At 44.4% G+C, this 21429-nt stretch overlaps 1 protein-coding gene across 1 annotated transcript in view; it reads right to left on the bottom strand.

Annotated features, from left to right (window-relative positions):
• LOC147097002 (sodium channel protein type 8 subunit alpha-like) overlaps positions 1-17682 on the bottom strand; it is a 243430-nt gene extending 225748 nt beyond the window's left edge. The window contains exons 1-3 of the mRNA XM_085972723.1: positions 17438-17682; positions 14535-14715; positions 12508-12841 (exon numbers count right to left, since the gene is read on the bottom strand). Of these exons, the coding sequence (XP_085828849.1) occupies positions 12508-12783 (276 nt within the window). The 5' untranslated portion in view covers positions 12784-12841; positions 14535-14715; positions 17438-17682. The remainder of the gene's footprint in view (positions 1-12507; positions 12842-14534; positions 14716-17437) is intronic.
• Positions 17683-21429: the final 3747 nt, after the last annotated feature.

The raw sequence follows: 21429 nt of genomic DNA, 5'->3' as shown, positions 1-21429 counted from the left end.
TCATTGCTCACCAATTTTTAAATCCAGTTTGCTATTTCCCCCACTAATCCATACCCCTTAATCGTCTTCGATAATCTCCTGTGTGGAACCTTGTCAAAGGCTTTCCCAAATTCCATGTACAGTCCATTCACTGCATTTCCCGCTTCTACCATGTCTATTACCTTCTCAAAGAATTCTATGAGGTTTGTCAAGCATAACGCCCTTTTGAAATCTATGCTGGCTACTGCTAACTATTTTCTCTTTTTAGATACATGGAAATTTCATCCCTAATTAAAGGCTCTAAACTTTTCCCTACCACAGATTGTAAGCTAACTGGCCTGTAATTACCTGGGTTAATTCTGTCTCCCTTTATAAAAATGGGTATTACATTGGCTATTCTCCAGTCCTTCGATACACATCCACTCTCGATACAGCCCTGAAATATCATTTCTGGGACCTCGGCAACTTCCTCCCTCATCTCCCGCAGGATCCAAGATGTATTCTGTTGGGGTCTGGTGCTTTGTTTTCCTTCAGCCTAACTAACTTAACTACGTAAAATGTTCCTGTTATCCATCATAATATCGCTCATCTCCCTCTCAACCACTGCAGGATTCATCTCCTCTCAGTCATCCTTCTCTTTAGTAACGACCGATGCAAAGCACTTATTACATACCTCCGCCATTTTCTGATCATCGTCTATAAATTGACAATCCTCTTCGCTCAGGGGTCCCACCTCACTTTCAACAATTCCCTTTTTGCTGATATACTGCGGTTTGTGGGAGCTTGCTGTGCACAATTGGCAGCCGTGTTTCCTGCATTACAACAGTGACTACACTTCAAAAGTACTTCATTGGCTGTGAAGCGCTTTGGGATGTCCTGAGGTCGTGAAAGGCGCTATAGAAATGCAAGTCTGTCTTTCTTTAGACTTGTAAAATGCTTTACTGTTCTTTTTGATGTTTTTTAAAAATTTTCCTCATTTTCCCTCTTAGCTTTCCTTATCCTGCTCTTAACCTTTGTTTATTTTCTCAGTCACCTTTAGTTTTTTCATTCTAATTCTTGTATTCCTTATAGACCCTCTTCAATTTTAACTGATTTCTAACCTCTATTTATCCTTGGCAACCTGAAGCCACTAGTACTTTCCTTCTTTTTTAGTAGAATATACTTGCTATACCTTTGTAATCTCTTTCTAAAAAAAAATAAAACATCCCACTGTGCCCATTTCTCTTTCCACTTCACCTAGCTCACTCTCCATCTTTCTAAAATCTGCCCTATTTGAATCTGGTGTTCTGCCCATAAGAAACTGGGTTGCAACTGCCCAAACTTACTTCACACAGGACCTAAGAAAATAAAGAATTGTCACTGAAAGTGAAGAGCCACTTTGGAGGAACTTCTTTCTGCAGGCAGTTGATAGAGCATGGGATGCTCTGCCACATGAGTAGACGAGGCAGAGGGCAGTGGAAGTTTTAGGGGAAGAGCAGATAACCATTTGAAACAGAGGAATAAACAGGACTCGAGAGCGAGCAGAGTAGTAGGATTACTTTTGGATTGCTCTAGAAAAGAGCTGGAACAAAAAGATGCGTTGAATAGCCTCCCTCTGTGCTACATAATAACATAAGAAATAGGAGCAGGAGTAGGCCATACAGTCTCTCAAGCCTGCTCCGCCATTCAATAAGATCATGGCTGATCTTCGACCTCATCTCCACTTTCCCACCCGATCCCCATATCACTTGATTCCCTTAATATCCAAAATCTATCGATCTCAGCCTTGAATATACTCAACGACTGAGCCTCCACAGCCTTCTGGGTCAGAGAATTCCAAAGATTCACCACCCTCTGAGTGAAGAAATTTCTCCTCATCTCAGTCCTAAATGGCCAACCCTTTATCCTGAGACTGTGACCCCTGGTTCTAGACTCCCCAGCCAGGGGAAACAACCTCTCAGCATCTACCCTGTCAAGCTCTCTAAGAATTTTATATGTTTCAATGAGATCACCTCTCATTCTTCTAAACTCCAGAGAGTATCGGCCCATTCTACACAATCTCTCCTCATAGGACAGCTCTCTCATCCCAGGAATCAATCCAGTGAACCTTTGTTACACCCCCTCTTAAGGAAGGATGTACTTCCCTAGGTAAAGAGACCAAACCTGTACACACTACTCCAGATCTCACCAAAACCCTATATAATTGCAGCAAGAATTCCTTACTACGACCCCTTGCAATAAAGGCTAACGTACCAATTGCCTTCCTAATTGCTTGGTGTACCTGCATGTTAACTTTGTGATTTATGTGCAAGGACACCCAAATCCCTCTGAATCCCAACATTTACTAGTCTCTCAGCTATTAAAAAATATTCCGCTTTTCCATTCTTCCTACCAAAGTGGACAATTTCACATTTCCTCACATTATACTCCATCTGCCACCACTTAACCGGTCTATATCATTTGCAACCTCTTTACTTCCTCCTCACAGCTTACTTTCCCACCTAGATTTGTATCGTCAGCAAACGAACCCAAGAACTGATCCTTGCAGCACTTCACCAGTTACACCGTACCATCCTGAAAATGACCCGTTATTCCGATTCTCTGTTTTCTGCCCGTTAACCAATCCTCAAACCATGCTGTTACATTATCCCAATATCCCCCCAATATCCCATGAGCCCTAATCTTTTGCAATAACCTATTATGTGGCACTTTATCAAATGCCTTCGGAAACACAAATAGACTACATCCACTGGTTCCCCCTTAGCTACCCTGCTAGTTACACCCTCAAAATTTTTTAATAGATTTGTCAAACATGATTTTCCTTTCATAAAACCATGTTGACTCTACCTAATCATATTGTACTATACATCCCTATTATTTTGTGTCATCTTACAGCGGTGGGGGAGGGGAAGGGGGCCCAGAGGGCGAGGGGGTGGGAGAGGGCAGGAGGCCAGGAGGCGAGGGCGAGGCCGGGAGGCGAGGGCGAGGCCAGGAGGCGAGGCCGGGAGGCGAGGGCGAGGGAGAGGCCAGGAGGCCGAGGGAGAGGCCAGGAGGCCGAGGGAGATGCCAGGGAGAGGGCGAGGGAGAGGCCAGGGAGAGGGCGAGGGAGAGGCCAGGAGGCCGAGGGAGAGGCCAGGAGGCCGAGGGAGATGCCAGGGAGAGGGCGAGGGAGAGGCCAGGGAGAGGGCGAGGGAGAGGCCAGGAGGCCGAGGGAGAGGGAGAGGCCAGGAGGCCGAGGGAGAGGGCGAGGGAGATGCCAGGGAGAGGGCGAGGGAGAGGCCAGGAGGCCGAGGGAAGAGGCCGAGGGAGAGGGCAGGAGGCCGAGGGAGAGCGAGAATGCAGGAGGGGAGGGCAAGGGCGGGAGGCCGGGAGGCGAGGGCGAGGCGGGGGGCGAGGGCAGGAGGCCGGGGCGAGGGCAGGAGGCCGGAGGGCGAGGCCGGGGGGCGGGGGCGGGAGGCCGGGGGGCGAGGGCGAGGGCGGGAGGCCGGGGGGCGAGGGCGGGAGGCCGGGGCGGGAGGCCGGGGGGCGAGGGCGAGGGCGGGAGGCCGGGGGGCGAGGGCGAGAGGCGAGGGCGGCGAGGGCGGGAGGCGAGGGCGAGGGCGGGAGGCCGGGAGGCGAGGGCGGGAGGGCGGGAGGCGAGGGCGGGAGGCCGGGAGGCGAGGGCGGGAGGCCGGGAGGCGAGGGCGGGAGGCCGGGAGGCGAGGGCGGGAGGCCGGGAGGCGAGGGCGGGAGGCCGGGAGGCGAGGGCGAGGGCGGCAGGCCGGGAGGCGAGGGCGAGGGCGGGAGGCGAGGGCGGGAGGCGAGGGCGGGAGGCCGGGAGGGAGGCCGGGAGGCGAGACCGGGAGGCCGGGAGGCGAGGCCGGGGGGCGAGGCCAGGAGGCGAGGGCGAGGCCAGGAGGCGAGGGCGAGGCGAGGCCAGGAGGCGAGGGCGAGGGCGAGGCCAGGAGGCGAGGGCGAGGCCAGGAGGCGAGGGCGAGGGCGAGGCCAGGAGGCGAGGGCGAGGCCAGGAGGCGAGGGCGAGGGCGAGGCCAGGAGGCGAGGGCGAGGCCAGGAGGCGAGGGCGAGGGCGAGGGCGAGGCCAGGAGGCGAGGGCGAGGGCGAGGCCAGGAGGCGAGGGCGAGGGCGAGGCCAGGAGGCAAGGGCGAGGGCGAGGCCAGGAGGCGAGGGCGAGGCCAGGAGGCGAGGGCGAGGCCAGGAGGCGAGGGCAGGAGGCGAGGGCGAGGCCAGGAGGCGAGGGCGAGGGCGAGGCCAGGAGGCGAGGCCAGGAGGCGAGGGTGAGGCCAGGGGGCGAGGGCGAGGCCAGGGGGCGAGGGCGAGGGCGAGGCCAGGGGGCGAGGGCGAGGGCGAGGGCGAGGCCAGGAGGCGAGGGCGAGGGCGAGGCCAGGAGGCGAGGGCGAGGCCAGGAGGTGAGGGAGAGGGAGAGGCCAGGAGGCGAGGGAGAGGCCAGGAGGCCAGGGCGAGGGCAAGGCCAGGGCGAGGCCAGGAGGCCAGGGCGAGGGGGCCAGGGCGAGGCCAGGAGGAGAGACCAGGAGGCCAGGGCCAGGGAGCGGCCAGGAGGCGAGGGCGAGGCCAGGGGGCCAGGGAGAGGCCAGGAGGCGAGGGAGAGGGCGAGCTCAGGGGGCCAGGGGGCCAGGGAGAGGGAGAGGGCGAGGCCAGGGCGAGGGAGAGGCCAGGAGGCGAGGGCAGGAGGCCAGGGAAGGAGGCGAGGGAGAGGCCAGGAGGCGAGGGAGAGGGAGAGGCCAGAGGGCGAGGCCAGAAGGCCAGGGCGAGGCCAGCAGGGCGAGGGAGAGGCCAGCAGGGCGAGGGAGAGGCCAGCAGGGCGAGGGAGAGGCCAGCAGGGCGAGGGAGAGGGAGAGGCCAGAAGGCCGAGGGAGAGGGAGAGGCCAGAAGGCCGAGGGAGAGGGAGAGGCCAGAAGGCGAGGGAGAGGGAGAGGCCAGAAGGCGAGGGAGAGGGAGAGGCCAGAAGGCGAGGGAGAGGGAGAGGCAGAGGCCAGAAGGAGAGGCCAGGAGGCGAGGGAGAGGCCAGGAGGCGAGGGCGAGGGAGAGGCAGAGGCCAGAAGGCGAGGCCAGGAGGCGAGGGCACGGGAGGCAGGAACGAATGGGAGGGAGGGCGGAATCGGAGAGCAAGGGAGGAAAGGTGAAGAGCGAGAGAACCAGAAGGGGACATCGAGAAAGGAAGGACAGGTGAGTGAGAAAAGAAGGAAGTCGAGAGCAAGGCAGGAAGGCAATGTGGTGATTGAGCGGAAGAGGAGAAAGGAGTGGGGAGAAGGGGGAATGAAGAGACTAAGAGGAAAGAAAGATCAGGAGGAGTGCGAGTGACACTGAGGAGGGCAGAGAAATTGAGCAGGGCTTGAGCAGTAACAGGCAGAAAGATAGAGTGCAAAATCAGCTGCCTGACAGGCGGTCTGTTTTGTGAGTGGCCACCTTGTGCACAGGGGCAGTTTCTAGTTTTACTGCACAGATGGCTCTGCATTTTTTCCCCCCATTTGTGTTGGCATAGTAAAACAATTGTTCAGAAATCAGATTATTACTGTTCCAGGCACGCAGAGAAAAAAAAATATGAAAACCATTGAGTGCAATTTTGTTGTTAACAATTTGGTACTAATATACTTGGGGCTTCAATCTCCTAAACATTTCAGGATTTAAAAAAAAATTATTTTCTGTCAGAATCCACTGGCCAGATTTAGTCTAACTCACACCAAAAAGGATTCTAAAAATATTAATTAAAAGTGAATACCTCTTGCTGTTGTACTTTGGTCGAACATCTCAGTAAATACATTCAGTCACAAGTGCAATAAAATATTAATGGGAACAAACAGGATTACTTAACTGAAGGATGCATGTCTATGTATTTAAATTATTGCCTAAAAAAAGCTGACAAATCTCAAAATGTATGAAAACTGAAATGATACTTTGATTCAGCAATTTTACATTTCACACGCGATGTTGTATTAAATAAACAAGTTGCATCATCAGGGGACAAAATTAAATGACCAGCCTATTCCAAGAGTGAAAGTTGAACACTTCCTGCCCGTCAAAGATTGCTGCTGAAGATTAATGTAAACTAGCAGGGCTAAGTGGCAAACGCTGTTATGCCAGCAAGCTCGCCAGTCATTTTTCGATATCTCCCTTATGTCAATGCGAAGGCAGATCAGGATTCTGCTGGTAAAGGAATTCTAACAGACCATCACAATGCGCACAATCCAGAACTGGTGACATTACCCAGGCGGAGCCAACACCCCCTGGGAGCTTATTGTTAAAATGGATTTCCAGCCCAACTGCACGGAGCAGAGGATCAGCAAGGCCTACCAGAGAAGAGTACAGGGTCCAGTGGTAGTGTTCTTGCACTGACTAGGATTTATATAGTGCCATATCACATCTCCCAGTGCTGTTTTGAAGTGCTTCACATACAATGAGTTACTCTGAAGTGCCGTGACTCTTGTTCTGTAGGCTCACGTGGCAACCATTCTACACACAGCAAGATCTCAACAACTGCAATGGAATGAGCAGTTGACTGTTTTTGGTGGTGTTGGCTGAGGGAGGAATGCTGGCCAAAACATTGAGAACATCCACTTGCCAGGCTGCACCTCAGTATAGTGTGTCACGATAGAAGTCAGATTGCCTGTGGCTGCCTGCTTTCATTGTTGACCACCTTTAATAGTATTATATGTAAACTTTAGGGTCTGCTGACCATCAGAAATCCATTGTCTGCAGTGTAAAGAACAGCACAGCAAACAGCAGAATATGAAAGACCTCATAAACCATGAATGGCATGATCACATGTGGGTTACGCAGACCTTACCCTTAATTTGTATCGTCTCACTATCCAACTGTTTTCCACTGTGTTCTGCCTATAGCCAAGGTTAAAAAAATTCAACCACACTGAAAGTGATCAAGCTTATCTATACTAAATAACAACAGAAAATGCTGGAAAAACTCAGCTTATCTATACCACAGTTCAGGTTTTTAGATCTAATCGATGTAATTTTTGTTAGCACTTTTACACTTCAGATTATGGACCTGTGAAAGCAAGACACATTTGAAACTGATAGATTGATAGTTCCCACCAGCTTAGTGTACCACAGAGCACAATTTTCCTTTCCCCACACTATAATGACAATCGCTCAGCATACGTCCTGCACCACAACAGAAAGACAAATGGCACTTCCTTTAAATCTCTCCCGCTGCCACAATGAGCTCATGCAGCAAATAGCCAAGTCATACAGACCTGGAAGGTCCTACATTCAATCCCCAGTATGTGCCGAGTTAGTTGATCTCAACTAGATAGTATTTGGGCTGCTAAAACTGACCTCTGCCTCTGGGTTAGGGAAAGAAAAGGTTGCGACCCAACAACCCTGCTGGAAATGCACGTGTATGAATGCTGGGAGCCCCCAAATAGTCAAATAGCCTGCCAACACTCACAAGGAACAGGTCACAATCAAACTCTCACCTAGAAATAACGGCATTGGGAGACCGGGTTTATCATGTGAATGGATATTCTTACAAAAATATACATAATATAAGAAACATTTCATATCTTTCTCAAAGGTTCTTTTCCGTAGCGATGTGGTAGACTACCATTACACAATCAGAGATGGGCCCATCCCAGTAGTTTCCTCAATTGTGTAGGTAGTGTTGTGGAGTCAGTGTGACAGGAGGCGTGCTGCTGCCTGCAGAGGTCATGGACTTAGATGGGGGCAAGCACGGCACTGGACCTACAAGGATCTTATTTAAGGATAGGAATTTTATCAAGCAGCAGCAGAATGACTATTTTTGTTAAAAGAAAGTCAGTTTTACTGTGACCTTAGTTGAAGGCCTCGGGGAGGGGACAGGAAGTAAAGGTGGATTTGGAGAAAGAACTGAACCTTAGGGATGCTGTAGTTAGGACAGGTTCAGAGAAGGAAACGGATCGCCTCAGAGAGAGAAGCAGTAGGAGGGTAATGTCAGGAAGGAATGCAACAGCCATGGAGAGAAATGGCTAGCCTCAGGAAGAGGAACAGTAACCAAGCCGCCTCAGAAAGGGAAATCACAGAAACCCCACAATGCAGATAGAGGCCATTTCGGCCCATCGAGCCTGCACCGACACATATCCCACCCGATCCCTGTAACCCCTACACAACACATATCCCACCCTATCCCCGTAACCCCACGTATTTAATCCCCCTAACACTAAGGGTCAATTTATCACAGCCAATCAACCTAACCCGCACATCTTTGGACTGTGGGAGGAAACCGGAGCACCCGGAGGAAACCCACGCAAACACGGGGAGAATGTGCAAACTCCACACAGACAGTCACCCGAGGCCGGATTTGAACCCGGGTCCCTGGCGCTGTGAGGCAACAGTGCTAACCACTATGCCACCGTGCTGCCTGGAATAACTTCAAGGAGGCAAGCAAAAGTGACGGCAACTTCAGCAGCCTCAGAACAAAAAACGGGTTGCCTTGAGGGTGGCAGCAACAGTCAGGATAACTTGAGCAAGAAAACAACCCAGAGAGAGAAATTGTAGTTAGGGTAGCACGGGAGAGGAAAACAGATAACCTCAAGAAGTGGAAAAGGCGATCAGGGTACATAACTATCGGCAATGGGCTAACAGGTTTTATTCCTGGCCAGAATGCTGTCATTATAAAAAAGTAAAAATTCTGATTTTTACACTACATGTGTGCTATCTAAAGTATCAAGCACCTACAATTTATTTACTGCTACAATTGTAATTGTGTGACTTTAGTTTCCACATCATACATGCAACCTAAGCCAAATAAGTCCAGAAAAGGCAATGGATAGCCGACAGAGCCTGTACAACATATATAAAACTTACCTGGCTGCTATATAAAAACATATTCTTTGACTAGGAACTATTTTCCTTCTTTGGCGCAAACAAGTTCATGGATATGGCCACCTGATATGGGAAATGTTTAACCCTCCATCGTATCGCAATTTATATTGAACTCATTGTTAATATTTAACTATTCATCAAATTCAGTAGAAGTATTTCTGCCTGAGATTATGGGGTCATTCTCCGAGCCTCGCCCGCTGGCAGTATATATTGGAATAGTGTAGGTGCCCGGCCTGCTATTTTCAGATGTGCACTGCCAGCCGGCACCGTTGCCCGCCACCAGCGTGTACTCAGAAAATTAAGTAAATATATTGAGACCTCCTGCTAACCTCTGGGAGAGATCTATAAGCCAACTGAGTCTTCCACCAACCTTTAAGCTCCAAAATTTCTGATTGAAGGCAGGCTAGGAAAAGAACGGATTCTGTGCTCATCAAGGTGAGGGATGTTCATGCTAGAGAATGGAATACTTTCCCATTTCAGGTACTCAGCATCAGTATCAAGCAGTCCCAGGTTAGGTATTTCATCATAAGATATGGAGTAACGCTCCCTCTATGCTGCTGCGACAATGCGCCTCAGCCCCAACCAGAGAAGAGCACCTCTTGCTACATTGGTGCAGTTTCCAATTTCTACAGCAACTAACTTTGGCAATCTTGTGCTGTGGGTTCATACTCATTAAAAACTGGATTGAGACTGTACACATTCATTTCAAGAATAATTCCACTCAAGTCACAAGTTTACTTAAAAATATTGCATATCACACACAGCTAGAGTCTCACCTTATATTGGGGACAGCATTCCAGAATGTCGATGGTTCTGGGGAAAACCAGGGGAGAGAGCTTTTCTTGGTGGTGAAGATAAAGGTTTTTTTTGTCTCATCTCTACCAGCAGTAGTACTCAAAAAAAAGAACACTACTCAGTAGCCGGACTCCTGCGCCCTGATAGTAGCTCGCTACATTTAATATTTTGCATCATGGGTAAAGAGAGATAACAAGTGGAAAATTATATTATTGCTGGCTGTAGTCAGTCATTCATTCTCAGGATCTCTAGATCTGGATCCCAGAATCTGTGCAAATACTTCTCTCTCACAGTCTTCCTTTCCTTCTACAGTCTACAAACTTTCAAAATCTAAGTTCAGTCCCACCTAAGCGCTACTTGCTGATTTACCCCATCTTCTTTTCAGCCTTGGCGGTGCCCTGCACCACGGGCCTTGGCCTTTCACCCACAGTGAGCAGGATTTACCAAGGACAGGTGGTACTCCCCATTCACATCACTAGAGTGAAACTTCGCAATGTCACTGCAAGAGGAATTCTACAGAAAATATCAGCTGTATCAGACCAGTAGATTTAAGGTAAACAGGAACAATGAAGGATTTGGTGACACTAGTGAGTGTACATATATATCTCTCTATGATATTTATGATGCTCTGTCACTTCAGATGAATGTGGTTCATTAAACTGCATGGAAGAAAAAACAGATTGTCCGTTTCTTAATGAAGTGGATTTTTGATAGTGTCTGATTTATGACTCAAGTAACATGGGAGCACTGACTTGCCACAACATGATTCCACACACCCTCCCCCAATAAAAAGTTAAAAGCACACCTGTTATTGGGCAAATATGAATGTCCAACAAACTATAAAAACCAAGAGATGACAACTCCAAAAACTGGCATCTTTCCTGCCTCCTCACCTCAGCATACAAAATGTTCATTCTTTACAACCTCCATCTTGGGCCTCTCACAACTAAGGTTCATTTATTAGCTTGGCCTTGTATACCGAACCGGTGGTCAGTGGGAACCAAGCTGAAGAATTGCCAAATTGGAGCTAGTTTTGTGCTGCAGGCCCATGCCCGCTCAGAACTGGGTTGAGACGGCCCAAATTCATTTAAATCTCTACCCTTACAGCCAGCAGAGACTTTCATCCCGTCAGTCTCAACTAGATGTGAACCCAGGTTCAAGGGTAAAATTACTGCAGAACCTCATTGCTACAGATAATGCTTTGTGTAAAATAAAGTTTGCCGACTGAGTCTTGGTACAAGTTATTAGTGACTCCTGCTCCAACCAATCCACTGAAAATAGGATTTAAAGTTTCACTTACCAAGTATTAATTTTACTCCTTCCATCTTAGTTTTCTACTTGCACTTGCAGTGCCACAATGTTCTTAAAAAAAATTCCACTTTGTTGGAAAACAAAGTGAACAGACAACTTCATAAAAGCATAACTCCTATTTTATACGGATCCTCACAATCCTGCTCCCACACCTGATTTTCCCCTCCAGTCCTAACCACAGACATAACACGTGAACATCCGATTAGGAAAAACGTTTGGATCAAAAAACAAATGTGTTCAGTTGATGCTCCCTTAATTGTAAAATCTAGTCATCTCCTAAAAGAAATGTTTGCATCCAAGTCAACTTAATAATACTTCATGGAGGTAAACATTGCAAGAAAACAAAGTTACCAGGTCACAAAGGTCTCATGAACTTGACATTATATGAAGAGGAAACTTTTAGAAAGGAGCCGTCAGTCTGTCAACTTAAGCGTTTCGAATCCTATCAATTCAATAGGACAAACACTGTGGTTATCTTTCAATGAAAAAATTGTGGGGCTTTTCTCAGGGTAGCAGAGACTTTACCATTCTATTAGCACCAAGCCACTGCTTGCTGTGGCTATTTTAGGTAGACCAGCTAGGGAGGAGGAGTTGGGGCATAGGGGGAAAGCACCAATAATTGTTGCCCATTTTTAATTTCCCACATAATGTCACAAAGTAGTGTCAAGGTGGGTTTTAACTATTTCAAAATATTTTTATGGGCAGAATAAAAAAAACTGGATTCTTGTCCCTCAGAGCTCCAATTATCAGTTTAGGAATATTATTTATTTTAAAAAAACACCCCCCCAATCCTTCATTTCCATCCTGCACTGCATGTTAGAGTCCATCATCACTGCTGGGGTAAATTATGATTTCAGGGATTAAATATTTTATTTCTACCACCAGTAAAGATAAAAACATGGGCCATATCACCCACTGGAAAATAGCCTAAGAGAATCAGATGTGGTAAAGCCTTGCACCCTACTTAGCAAGAAAGAACCCCCCTGTTTTGGTTGGTGCATCTATGTCTTGGTATGTTGATGGGCTGGAATATCCACAATGTATTGGTGGGTTCATGTGTTGAAGGCTCATCCATTTTTTAAGTCACTAAACTCTTAACAATGACCATCCATCTTAACCCTTTTCTAATATGTGGAAGCCATATTGGGAAAATTACATGACTGCCGATATAAAATCACATAAAAACTCATTTTAAAAACCAGAAAAAGCGTATGCTTGGAAATTGTGAATTTGTAATCATTACCTAATTGATAACTTAAAACAAAACAAGTATGTGGCTATTGCAAGCCAGCTATGATGGCACTGGGGGCAGTGTACAAAGCTCTTTCGAATAGAAGGTGGTTAAGGGTCAAGACTAAGACTGCAAAATTATCACACAAGAGAAATATGATCCAATTTTCTAAGGTATCAGAATCACAAGACTAAAATTTATATTTAAACTTAAAAACTAAGGCCCAATTCCCCCAAGTCAATTATTGTTATTTGACGGTTAGCTTTTGCAAGTGGAAAACACCAAACTATTCTTACAACCGCACTTCTGCTTCTTCAACCTGATCTTACAGCTTTCCCCCTGTAAAAAGAGCTAGTAACTGTTGTCCAAGGCACTCACTTTCTGATTTATATAAAAAGGGTCCAAGTCCTCCAAAGGTTCAGCAATGCATTTAGAAGGGGGGTCGCCATAAATAAATGGCAAACTTCTACCCGCTTCAAGGTCGCTGTTTGGCTTAGGCTTATTTTGATCATCATCGTCTCGGTGGCTGCTGTCTTGCTTGGGGGGTTTTTTGTTCTTCTCCTCAGCAATCCGCTGCTCAATGATAGCCAAAGACTCGCGGGTGAAAAGGCGGAAACTGTCAGGGCCTGGCGGTGCAAGCATGTGCGCTGCCATCTTTTCATCCTGCAACAATGTCTTCAATTATGTAGCCTCCAGGATGGGACAGTTCTGTCTAAATAAAAATTCAACAAATAAACTTTAAAAAATAAATTGTAAAGAAAAAAGTAATACAAATAGTAAATTAATGAAAATCAACATTTAGCATTGAGGCTCGCCATTAAATATTTCCTTCATCTAATAATGAGGTAAAACAGATTTTATTTTATATAGCACCTTATTGGTCTTTCAGAAATGCCCCAAAGTGTTTATATACAAGTGATTATTTTGAAATGTGGGTAAAATATCCAAAAATAATACTTTTGAAATGTGACCAATTCTATATAGTACAAATATAATAGCATAACACTCAAACTGACACAGTAAATGTTTCAACACAACAGCAAGATAGAGTGGGCAGGAGTACAATAATGTTCTGATCATACTTGTTTCCATTAGTTACTAAATTCATAGAGTTACTATTAGAATGCATTAACATGCACTAAAAACACTGCAAAATCATTTCCTTTACTAGTTGAACAAATTGCTGTTAGTCTTCAAGGTCTCCTTAATAGGCGTGTTCATTTGGCATCTAAAAATCTGCAGCCTAAAATGTTGTTGTCTCTCCAAACTTGGTCTTAAATATTCAGGTTCTTTGCAAGTGTAAATACTTGAGCGCAGTTAGTTTTGAACTAGAACTCAACCATAACTGACATTCCCGAGTCCCACTTCAAAAGAGCAAATAATCTCTTGAGTGGGTTACATAATCTCAGAGTTTTTGTTTAGGGCTGAGCCCAGCAGGCTGAAAATATGCACAAGAGGCAGAATGCTGCCGGAATAGCTGCAGTTTTGTTTTAAGAAAAACAAATTATTGCAAAACTTAAGTGTTCAAACTCAAGCTCCTAGTTAGTGTGTACACTGAAACTGCTGCAGTGCAAAGGTAACTCTGCCCTTTCATATGTTACATTATGATAGCTCAAACTGGAATATGCACTGATCATCAGTTTAAATTTCTCACTGGAGGCAGTTATGTTGAAACAGTCCAGACTTCTTCCATATTTAATTTTCTTTTGGAAATATATTATTTTTGTTGCAGTTTCAATCATTCCATAACATAAGAGGAAACCCCAATTTAGATCTGGATTGTCAGTTTCAATCCAGCAAGCTATCACTGTACATTTGTGATTAAAAACTCAATTATTGATCTAAAATGCCTTTGTTTATTTGCCCATTTGACTCCTTGCAATTTTAAAACAATGTGGTCTAATTTTACAGACTAAACAGGCCAATTAAACAGTTCTGCAGTACATGTGATCACATTATATCCCATCTAAACATGAAATGGAAATAAAAAGTTTGTACTCTATTTGTAAAATCCATATTCTCTCACAGACCAAGGGCCAAGGTAAGTAATACTCATTCAAACAGAAGTAAGCGCTTGGGGCTACTACATTTTCACCTATGTCAATTCAGGTATTAGGACAAAGTTGACAGGCTCTACTAGTGAATGGCACCTTTACTTACGCCAATAAATTAAAAATCTCACACACTGTACAAACAAGTGCCAGATTTGTCATTATTACAACACATGTCCACAACAAACGCCCTGGTCTCCTTGTGATATCGGATCTCCCTGTTCCTTAGGATATGATTCTGTCTGCCTGCTTTCAATCAGCTTTTTCAGCTCAGATCCAATAAGTGGAGAAATTTAGGCTATAAATCAGTCAGAATACAGTCACAAAATTTTTGATTGTTAACCAGGAACCTACCTTCTGATTTTTGACTTATTTCATGTTAAAACACTGGACATTTCTTTGCAAATCCTTTTCAGATCAATAAAGCATCGATTCCAGGTTATTTCTTTATTCCAATGATGACTATTTCAGCCACATCAGCAGGAAGGCAATCAATAATGAATGAGAATCACGTGTCCAGAATAGAGGCTGCAAGCTGAAATTTAAAATGCAGTTTTTAAATCGCTCAAATGATAAAATATTAACGTTAAAAACGCAGCGGGAAAAACCTAGTTAAACCAATGCCAGGTATTATAAATGTAACTGTGTTAATTTGCTGTTAAGCAAAGTTACAAGGGTAATAGGATAGCGCGTTACATGCTGAAAAGCTGGAAGATACCTCATTCGTTCTCAATCAAAATAACCACACAGAATGCCTGGCACAGTACACGTACTTAACAGAAATATCGCATTTGCGTTGTTGCTCTGGGCTGTATTTAGCAACACCGTTCCGTAAGCCATAGCTGATCGTTTATTTAGTCGTGCAGATCAAATTGTTTAATTTAAAATAGCAAACTGTGGTCACCGCCTTGCAGTGGGGCTATTTATACAATTAGATACATTTGTCAATATAAAAAAAAAAGATGCCCCATTATATTTATCGTGCAAAACCACACCCAGACAGAACCATCGAGACAGGTGGCCTGGATTAGGGCGGATGTCATGTTCTTGAGAGGGTCGGATGGAGTCGGATCACAAAACTTCCACGTTTTAGGAGTCAATAGTGTTCAATGTGCCCAAAACATTTCCCATCGCACGGAGTGCAGCGTGCCCTTAAAACGGTTGTTATTAAACATTCAGTCGGTTTTAAAGCATGAAAATACGCTATTAATATGGTTTGTGCTGTAAAACACTTGGTAACTATATTATAAAAGGGACGGGGGGGTCGTCTGTGGCACTGACATTTAGCCCACGTGAAGGGGGCACCAGGTAGAAGTGCCTAGTGATTTTAGATTGCTTAATGGAGATAGGCACACAATATGGAAAAGGGAATTTACTTCTTGGAACATTACTGCATATTCGAACATTAAATGCTGGATATTTGAGGGGCAGGGGGAAATAAGGCCGAAACTCGGCACCTGGCGCTGTTCTTTCAGCACCGCAAGTAGGTCTGTATACCCAAGGGGAATTTCAGGGGCCAAAGTGTGTAACAGATTAGGAAATAATTTTAAAAGTCGCTTTCTATATTGCATTTAAAAATAAATCAACAATTTTCAGGGGGAAAGGCACACAATCGACAAATAAACGCATACAAAACCATCACCTTGCCCGGTTCACCTACCAAGCACTTTAACTCGGCGCCCAGGCAAACGCAATGGATTTAAAACGCAGCACTTGAAGGGGCAAAAAAAAATCGCTCATGGGCCTTTCCAAGCACCATTTCTAAACTATTAGGCAAGAATGCAAGACTTTACTTTGCAGATTGCTCAAGAAATATAAGACTATGAGCTACTATGATCGCTTTAACAGTGTGTTAAGAAAATAGCTCCTCGTAACATCCTGGGTGCATTATATTTTCATTATTATAGACTATAGGTAGGCCGACAAAACACCTTCTGTGTGACGTTTTACCGATTATCTGCAGCAAGCAGCGTGGACCCAAGATGATTATTTCCTAGGCCTTTTTTTAAAAAACAGATTCAATTCGAAGATAACACCATGAGTTATCAATACATTCATTTAAAAACATACATTGCCAAAATTAGGAATCCCCCCCCCCCCCAATCACATCACACCGCCTGTATTCAAAGCCACATTCTCAGGTCTCTGCAACACACCTACCTAACAACATGACCACTTAATCCCTGCAACTGGTTCTTTCAGTGCATCCAAACCATATAAAACCACATTTTAAAAAAAAATCGCATTTATTTTGCAGCTCTATTTGTTCGCGACGTTTTCAGATTAGCAGCAACCTCCCCTCATACAGTAATCGTCAGTCTATACAGGGAGTGCAATATGTGTAAATAATTAATATTAAAATATATAGGGTTAGGTTCACTGGATTCCAAGGAAGGGGAAAAAAACACTGCAGTACTCAGGCATTCGATACCTTTCACGCCATTCCTTAAAGAAATCCCAGCCTGACTCACCTCTGTCAAATCAGAAAATAACGCGTGCTATCTTATTTTTTCAAAAAAAAAACACTCTTACAGACAATATTAGATCCACCGGTTTAATCCACAGCACCACACCCGCAATAACAAATTTCATTGAAACATCACCATCACCCAGGCAGGGAGCGAGCTCAGCTCAGTTCGGGAGGGGAGGGGGACCGGGGCACTATCCTCACACCACAGACCAGGCTTGCAACCAAATACAATCAGAATACCTTCACACTGCCCCACACACTGTATTCAATTGGACTTTCGAACTGCGATAACACTTAGTGATCGCCTTTAACCGCATAGCACAGATTTCAAATTCCTTTTAGGAACTTAAACGAGCCAAACACCACTCCTCCCCCCCCCTTCCCCCTTCTTGCTGTGGAAAGTGTTCCGGGTCTCAATAAAATGGTGCAATCTGATGCATTTAAAAATCAGTTTTTAATGGGACAGGGGCAAGTTCAACCCTGGATTATCTAGATCTGTCGACATTATTTTGGGCAAGGGGGCATCTAAATATAACATAACATCGATGCAATTGCTATATTCAAGTCGAAATAGACGGTAAAGCAGGAGGAGGGGAGGGGGCTGCTATTTAATAGCTGGTCTGCAGTTTAGGGGAGCCCCGGCAGACACCCTACTCAGAAATGCAGACGATGTTCACAGCTGGGAAATTGCTCTGCGGCAACGGCTTGCTTGGGCTACAGCAGGTGAAAATGCCACTTATTTCAGAAAAATGCGCTACCGCCGTAGTAAAAGAAGGGATTTACTTACATTTTGTGCATTAACACCAATCCCGAAAGGCGTTGCTGTACTGCAGATGTTGAAAGGATGCAGGAGAAACTGCGGTTGTCGCCATATTGGAGCGCTTCCTTCCCTTACCAGTGCGTGCCGTTACCTTGCATAATTGATGACTCTCAGCAGAATGTTAGGGATCATGTCCAAACAGTCGTTTTTTTCCTGAAGCGCCTGGGTTAGAATTCAGGTCCAACACTGGAGCTTACAGAGACACTATGTGACTTATTTGCCCACCTCGTCTTTATTTCCATGCTTGCTTGATAGCAAATACAAGCAACCTCCTCTCAAAATACAAAGAATTTGCTTTGATTTGGAACAGCCCCCTTTTAGGGCCATGAAGACCAGAACAAATCAAACTTTTCTAGAATTGATGGGGTTCTGAATAACCTATGTGAAACTCACAAAATCACATTGGAAATGTAGCATCCATTTGATCTGATGATTTATAAGTCCAGCCTAGAAAGAGTTGTATGACATACTAATGACAGCTTATTGTTAGGACTTACCGAGTCTTAGCCCTTTGAATACCACCTACCCACACAACCCTGTCCGATATGTTTGGTTTCATTATGTGTGACCCTTAATGAACTAAGAAATTATTTTTCAATAGAAGTGCTTAAGTTTTTTTCTCTTCATAGTTGTTTTTTCTTTCACTGTTTCTTACTGTTTAAACAGAAAATGCTGGAAATGCAGGTCTGTCAGCATCTGGAAACAAAAAAAACCTACTGGGTTTCCTGTGGCATTGCTCACAGTAAGTCAGATAGCAAGTTGTTTTGTAGTGACTGGAGCATTGTACCATGCAATGTACAATGTATTATTCTGCTGCTAAGGTGGAGCTCTGTTTAATCTGGCCTGGACCTTTTAAGATGACAAAGTTCAATTACTGTAAATAGCAACATCCTGAGGTGTATTGCTGGAGTATTGTTGAACAACAAGTGTGCAGCTATGTCAGGACCGAGGAGCAGAGGCAGTGGGGAGATATGCAGGAAAGAGTAAAGTTACAGGGTTAGAAGCAGGAAAAGCTGAGTCTTCAGTTGGGCCTACAGGCAATGCTGGCCAGTCTCTCGAGCAGTCTCGTCAGTTCACTATTCAGATGGATGCATGAATGATGATGTTATTACTGTGAAATTAGAAGTTACTCCAGTTACCACTATTGTCATCCCACTTAGAATTTTTAAACTTTATTCTTTATTTTGATCAAGTCAGAAAAAACTGAAGCACCAAAATTAAGACCAAAGTGCTAATGTGCATTAGCTGTGCCAAGATATATTTGCAGACCAATTTTTGACTTAATAATATACACGTTATCTGAAATCTGAAGTTATCTAGAGACCCTTGACCAGCTGAGTAGTGAATTCTTTCGGGCTTCACACATACTCTAATGCTTATAGAGTAGACTAAGCAGTTTAGGTTAGCTGGTCTGCATTTATTGAACAAAATACATACGTAAAAATGTAACTATTTATTTTGTTGTTAAATCAGCTTACACAGCAGAACAAATGTTACATAAGGAAAATAAGAGGTGGTATTTTTTAAGTCTTGCTGTTCTAGAGTAAAAGACAAAGTTTCAAGAAAGCATTCTCAAGGCAACGTTAAGTGACTTAGTTAACATTTTAATAAATTGTTTATATGCAGCTTTCTGCCGTTTTTGAAAACAATTGAAGTTCCCCCTCCCCAAATATCTTGCCTCCTCTTCTGAAGGTTTTTGCTAGCATATGGTTCTTCTGCTACCTTGCCCAGGTGGCCATTTTCATGGAGAGCTATTCGACCATAGGAAAGCACCAGTACCATGCCTGATACTTTCCTCATCCAACATCCACAGGTGCACTTTCCAGCAGGGATCACTTGATAGCGATGAAAAGTGGAAACCCTGACTGATTTTCCCTGAACATTTACTGCAGAAGTTACAGGGGTTTTTGATCATTAGAACTGAAGTATTACCACAGGAATTATACATTCCAGGCATCTCCCCACTTCTTGAAAGTTCATTATGAGGTCAGACAACAGTGCCCCTAACTGAGAACGATTCACTGTGACTTAATAATTTGTTATATGTGTGAAGAAGAATGCTTAATAAAACAGTAATCTAATTGAAGGGAGTTCAGATAATATCATGAACTTTCAAAGGAAAGCTTGTGGTTTATAAACATCACCCCAAGATTAAGGCTTTGACTTGATTTTGAGCCATGTGTTATTGTTTTATATAGATACTAATGGAGATCTTGGATGATTACGGAGCAGTAATCTACCCTGGGGGTAAAAATTACTTAATAAACTACACAAACCCTGATCGGAGAATACAGCCCTGAAAATGATCCAGGATAGATTATTTTTATAACACATATATCTGTCAATTCGGCTCTTTTATTCGACTTGGATCCATTATTGCCAACAGAGCCTATCACAGAAAATGTTAATGGCCAGTGCACCGTGGGTAAATGTGTGACGACAGAAGGATTAAAATTGTGAAGTAATTACTGATAATTAGAGTGATTATTAACAGGCAAATAATACAGTCAGCATATAAAGGCTCATTGCACTCTCCTACTCAAACTCATTCATTCCCAGAACCTCAAAACTGTGGAACTCCTTACCTCCTTCAGACATTCCTTCCTCTTACAATCTTCAGCCTTTTGAAAAACAAGCTTGGTGTCTCCTACTCTCTGCTTGTTGATTTATCTCATCTCTTTTCAACCTTGGTGATGTCTTGCACTATGGGCCATAGCCTGTCACCTAGGTTTTTCCAATAAATAATTTAAAAAAATACAAGGCAGTGAATTTCTTTTCAAATTGGTTTTCTTATCATTGCCATGGGACCTGTCTGCTGGATGTGGACATTCTCAGATGTCATTTATAAATCAAAGCCAGGCTATGAGTAACCATCGCTGAGCCACAATCATAGAATGTTATGAGGTAGGATGTTAAAGTGCATTTGATCCTGTGATTGGACTTGAAGTATTGCCAGATTAACTTTCAGCAAGAGATTAATAAGTGAGATACATCATGTTTAACATTACTATCAACACCTTTCATCTCTTATCATTAAAAATTTCATTTCTGTATGATTGTAGGGTCTCTTATTCGACCAGGAATTAATCATGAAGCAATCATATTTCAGAACCAAAGAGGAAAAAACACCCAGGGGGAGACTTGAGGGGCAGTGTCACAGGATGAGTGTGGGGCCCCCTAACTTGATTGATAGCAGCAAAGGGAGGGTGTCGGGCTCCCAACTTGAGTGGTATCGGCAGCAGGTGCATATTGGGCACCCAACTCCAGCATGAGCAACAGGACTTCAGTGGGTGCAGGTAGTTGGGGTCGTGGTTCCATCTGAGACCTCAGTAAATATCAGGAACCATGAGCAATGCCATAGAAGATGACGTAATAAAACTCACTACACACTTGGTTTGAGTATAAAGCAAGGCTTTAATCAACTTGTTTCAGAACATGGAGGTCTAGTTGTACTTCACTAGTTCCTCGTCTTACAAAATGTCCCTGGATAGCTGGGCCGACGCCCAAGTATTTATACTCCTTGGACGGCGCCACCAGCTGGCCGTCCAGTGTTATTTCACGAGTAGTTTCTTGATGAATGATGAGATTTATAACAGAAGATCCATCAGTACACTATTAGAAAAAATGACTAAGAAGTCTAGCTTCAATGTAAATAAAGCTTTTCATAAAATGTCCATGATTTATCCAATATTTTAATACTTTATTTATACCAAATATGCTGAGTGTTTCCATGAAACATTTTATTTTATATAGAGATTACATCACATTCTGATAATTGAAATCATTTCACCTTGAAAACTGAATATTCAAAGTATAAATGCTGTACATCAGGCCCACACAATATCACTTGTGCACTTTCTAAGATCTTGCTGTGTGCAAAATGGCTGCCACATTTGCCTACATAACAGTCACTGCATTTCAAAGTAATTTTAGTATATGAAATTCTTTGAGACGTTAGC

This window comes from Somniosus microcephalus, chromosome 33 (assembly GCF_052327205.1).
Source record: "Somniosus microcephalus isolate GS21.2 chromosome 33, FLI_Smic_1.0, whole genome shotgun sequence".
In the NCBI taxonomy this organism is placed as follows: domain Eukaryota; kingdom Metazoa; phylum Chordata; class Chondrichthyes; order Squaliformes; family Somniosidae; genus Somniosus; species Somniosus microcephalus.
The sequence above is the reverse complement of the archived record's forward strand: the minus strand, read 5'-3'. Positions and strand labels throughout refer to the sequence as shown.